Source organism: Gavialis gangeticus, unplaced genomic scaffold, assembly GCF_001723915.1.
Source record: "Gavialis gangeticus isolate Ggan-Ray unplaced genomic scaffold, GavGan_comp1, whole genome shotgun sequence".
NCBI classification, from domain to species: domain Eukaryota; kingdom Metazoa; phylum Chordata; order Crocodylia; family Gavialidae; genus Gavialis; species Gavialis gangeticus.
Window position 1 is genome coordinate 74,394,989 of NW_017729033.1, and position 4,966 is coordinate 74,399,954.

The window sequence follows — 4,966 nt, forward strand, 5'->3', positions numbered from 1 at the left end:
GTGTTTATCTATCAAGGTCTTTTTGTATCCTGACAAAGCCTACATAGTAGGTTACACTGCATTAGAAGACTGAAATTACATGGGACACCATGTCCTTTTTCTGTCTATGCTAATGCTTGGGGTACAATTTTATAGGAAGCCAAGCTTGCTGTTGTCTGATTTGGAGGCAGGCCAGAGATTCTTGGAGCTTGTTGATGCAAATGCCATACTGGTCTTAACTGTAAATTGAAAAGCTTACTAAAGGCATTTCACAAAAACATCTCCAACAGGTGGAATGAAAACATGTTCCAGAGTAAACAAATGTCTTGCTGACCTGGCAACACCCCAATTACGACATAAATATTAAACAGAGGACCCGTTGCCTAAGCCAGCTGCCCTCTTTTAGATTGCATATACCATCTTTGCCATGTCATTTAAACTTTTTTCACTGTCACTAATGTTTTCAGTTGCCTTAAATCCACCTTACTTTGACTGTAAAAAGAATCCATTTTATGACTGTTTTACAATGCCCTTCAGGACCCATTCATGGAGAGAAGTCCAGGACTTTTATGCCTGTATCTGGAAGAAAACAGTGACATGGAACTTATTCTATACCTGCTAAGCTTGGTCAATCCTGGAGAAAAAGTTGGTGTATTGCATTTAATGACAATAGCAGTCTTAAGATTTATTGTTGACACCTTGCCATGTGGAGCACTAAAATATACTCTGTGCCCATACCTCTATTGGTATATCTCCCCATGTCTGCCTTGTAGAACTCAGAAGTGGAAGGTGGAAGCTGCCTAGCAAGATGGGATCTATGGAAACAGCCAAAGAATTAATTCAGCTACCTTATGGTTAGCATAGTAGGCTGAGAAAGTTGTCATCTACTGAGAAATAAAGCACACCTATATTTCTGTTACTGCATTATGTGGAATATCTCATAATCTCTTCGGTGGCAATATGTTGTTATCAGATAGCATAGCATTACTTGGTGTAAATATGTTAGATCCTTGCCCTATTTTATAGTATATGGCAGGATTTTTCTCCACAAGATGACTACAAAAATGTATAAAGATTTTTCTTTATATTCCATGTTCACCTTCTTCCCAAACACCTACTGTAATCAGATTTGGCATCTGTATCTCATAACAAAGTCCTTTCCAATATTTAGCTGCCCTTGTTTTTCTTAGAGATAAGAGAATGAAAATGAAGTAAACATTCAGTTTACATTATTGGATCAGAAAGGCTGCCTTCTTGGTCATCACCACCAGGATGATAAATCATAAATCTTGATACGATCATTATGCACCCCCCTGCCAGACACTTCCAACTGTAAGTATATAAACAGCCCAAAGTGACCTTTCTAACATGGCTCACCCCACTGTGCATTTTTACGGTCTTTTCTAAGGTATTTAAATACAATGCAAATAAAAAGAACAAATGAGAAGCACTCTGCTTCAGGGACAGTTAAGAAACAGAAGAAAAAAAAAAAAATCAAACAATTCTTCTCTCCCCTGGACCTCCATCTTGGTTTGCCACAGATTTTGAGTCTTGCCAGCCAAAATCAGAGCACGTGAATTTTAACTGTATAGTTATCTTAATTTATATCTCAGAAGTCTGGCTCTGGCATACCTAATGTTCACTTGGAGCTCAAAGCAGTGAGATCCTTGCCAGAGGAAATACCAGTAATCTTTGACTGCACAGCCCAGATACTCCAACTGACACACTCCTTGGCTAAGAAACAGTCAGACTTGCAACTCACTGAAGCACATCATACCAATAAAGCATGGAGAAAGTGACTTAACAGTAAAATAAAATCTTTTTGCCCTCCTTGATGTGAGGAGCTCACTCCATAATTTCAGAGCAGTTAAATGTGACATTTAATAGCTGTTCTTTAGTAAATACATATCTCACAGCACCATAAGCAGAGAATCGTGCACAGTCCTATTGAAGGGCGGGCAGGGGCACGGAAGTGACATGACACAGAAACAAAATGACAGGTAAATACTGAAAGGAGACACTGATGCACCTTACACAAATGACACCACTAATTATCCTTATTGAATCTAGTCCCTTGTGCATTTCAAGACATGTTTAACCTCCCCCCTCCTCACCTGCCAGGCGTCTGTCTCTTGTATTTTTCCAGATAACATCCAGGGCTCTGGCAGTAGAGTCTCGGATGTGATCACTAAATGATCTTCTCAATGGGGCTTTCACTGGGTGATCCATAATGCAGAGCAAAGTGTCACACATCCACAGTAAAACAGCTGCAGGTTGGCCCCAGGGAACTGGGCATTGTCTGCCTTGCGATCTGTCTGAAAGCCCCTTGACAAGGCAGGTTGTTACTTTGTAAAATTTGTCGTCAGCCTTGTGGAACCTCTCCCTCAAGATCCAAGCATTGCAGCTCTCACTGCGGACGCAGGGAAGCTCAGACTGCAGGCAACGTCCTGGAAAGCTGCCAAAGTCAGAGCTGCTGCTACATCTGGAATGGCTTACAAATGAGCTAACAATACCATCCTTCAGATTGGGAGCTTTATTCGTGGATATCTCTATGATTTTAGCTTCCTGTTTAATCAAATCATTTACTGGGCACATGCTTGCCTGCTCATTTATTAGGATAACATGTCTCTGCTTAACTGACTTCTCAGGTAATCTTTCATTTTTTTGAGAGGAAAAAACAGAAATGGGAGAGAGATAAAGACATTTTTTTCTCTCCCTGTGGCTCATGCATTTGATTCTGTTACCTTATTTTTCCTACATTTCATTTGGGTTGTGGGAGAAGATCATTTAAGGCCTGATTCTGCCTTCCTTGTCCATCCTGGGACCAGCTTACTCCACAAGCAGGCCTGTAGAGGGACAGAACTGAACCTTTGCGTCTTAGCTGTAAGGAAATATAAGACCCCACACTCTAAAAGGTTTGTTCAGATTAGATTATGGCAGTAACTTGGTATATAGTCACAATAAATGAAGCCATTTGACCTAGCTCACTCTTGGTTACTATGACCTATGACTTCCCCAAGGAAGGAAGGAATAAAGGGGTAGTTGATCTCCAGTCCCCCTTCTGCAAGACTGTACCTGAGGTACGCATGGCTACATGTGAATAGCTCAGTGATGCCAGAATACAAACCTTACATGCGTCTATTTTTCTTTGAAATCAATGAGTCTGTTGAGTGGGTCAGAAGTGTAGGATCAAGTTGTCCTGGAGTTAATTCAAGCCAGGGCTCTTTATTTTTACAGCATCAATTGCAGTTTGAAAAACAAATAGCATTATTTTTAGGCATATTAAGTTATCATTAAAATTAATTGATTAACTTCGTCGAGAGGGGTTAGCACACAGAGCCAACTGCAGGATTGGGATACTGATTCTATCCAGATACTTTCTACTTTCTTTGACCTGGTTCTCAAATCTAAATAGCAGTTTTTATTAAACTTCCTTGAATAATTTATTTAAAAGCTTTTTATTTGTTTTTACTTTCCATTTCTATTACTTACTTTTTTGTCATAATTTACTTTGGAGTAAATTATGACCTCATTTGGGCTGATATAAAATCAGGAATAACTTCACTAACCCGAATTAAGTTCCTTTGGGAGTCACTCTAAGGTAACTTAGAACAGAAGGTGGTCACATATTTGCCCAATGTGCAAACTGCAACAAGATGAATCATTTTAATTGATAATCTATTAGAGATTATGTGAAGAGTTTTAATTAAATGTCAGTTGATTTTTGGAACGTGCCAAAAACAACTATGGAGTCCTGAAAACAAATAAAAGGATATAGAGCAGATATATGAGCAAGAAGCAAAATAAGATTACTTTGGAAAACTGTAAACTGATATATTCTGAAGAAAAATAATCCAAAACAAATATACACAATTAAGGAAAGAAATCTGAGAAGCTTTAACAGAGATATAAAAGGTGACAGAGGATAGGAAATTAGCTATGAGTTTGCAAGTCAATATAGAAGTAGAAAAGGCTTTCATGATTGTATTTCACTTAAATATGTCATTGAGTCAGGGTTGAGCAGAAAGTTGATAGTATTTTCCTTGATTATTATACAGTTCTAGCAACACCACATCTGGAATGATATATTCAGTTATGGCTTGGCAGCCAAAAAGATGCATTAAAAAAGTAGTGGAACACAGAGGAGAGAAATAGATTTATTTGAAAAGTGGTAGAGCTAATTTATGAGGAAAGATTAAAAGGTGTTAAAACAAGCAGCTAAAACAGAGTAATGGGAATAAAATGAAAGAAAAAGAACATTTTGGCTGTATATCAGTTGACACTTTCTAATGGCCAGATTTGGTAGGTAGGAAAAGAAAACACTTCCAGGGGTAATGGCGGAAGACTCCTTGCTTGTGATATTTGAAATTTTGACTGGAGAAATTGTAGCAAAACCCTCAGTTTTTGTTTTTATTTAAAAATGCATTCCCTCCCTTTCCCCAACCATTTCTGACTTTTTCTCTCCCTCTCTATTCCCTATAGATAAGTGAGCTAAGACATAGGATAAGCTTCACCATTTTATTTTGGTAGCGAGTTGTATTTGTTTTGTTTTTTCTCCTCCTTATATTGTATAATTATTATGTTTATGTTGACTTTTACTGTTCTATATTACTGTTTTACTGATACTATATGATTTAGGCCTACATACGTAAGTTGGCGTAAGTCATGTCCAGTTTACATTTTGTTTGTCAAGTCTCCATCTTGTCCCCTTTCCTCATTGTGTAACCCATGACTCGCACCTACCCCCACCCCCGTGTAACTTGGTTTCTGAATGAATGGGGATGAATGAGGGTGCTTGAGAGACAATGGCAGTAGGTCTAAAAATAGCTCCCTCTGAATGACCAACTCATCAAACCCAATACCTGGACCAACAACCCAGCCCTTGGAACCACCCTCAGCATTCAAGAAACAAAAGATGAGGCAACCCACCATTGTGCCAAGGCTGCACATGCTCAGTAAGAACACCCGGAGCCCTCTGGAATAGGAC

At 38.8% G+C, this 4,966-nt stretch overlaps 1 protein-coding gene across 4 annotated transcripts in view; it reads right to left on the minus strand.

The window, feature by feature from the left end:
- The window catches only part of DLC1 (DLC1 Rho GTPase activating protein), a 568,238-nt gene that overhangs the window by 194,413 nt on the left and 368,859 nt on the right, over positions 1-4,966 (minus strand). Inside the window, exon 1 of one of the 4 annotated variants that reach the window (XM_019526004.1) lies at positions 2,094-2,374. The exons of the other annotated variants lie outside the window; for them this stretch is intronic. Coding sequence (XP_019381549.1) covers positions 2,094-2,232 — 139 coding nt within the window. The 5' untranslated portion in view covers positions 2,233-2,374. Of the gene's footprint in view, positions 1-2,093; positions 2,375-4,966 lie in introns of those variants that run through there. 4 annotated transcript variants of the gene reach the window in all.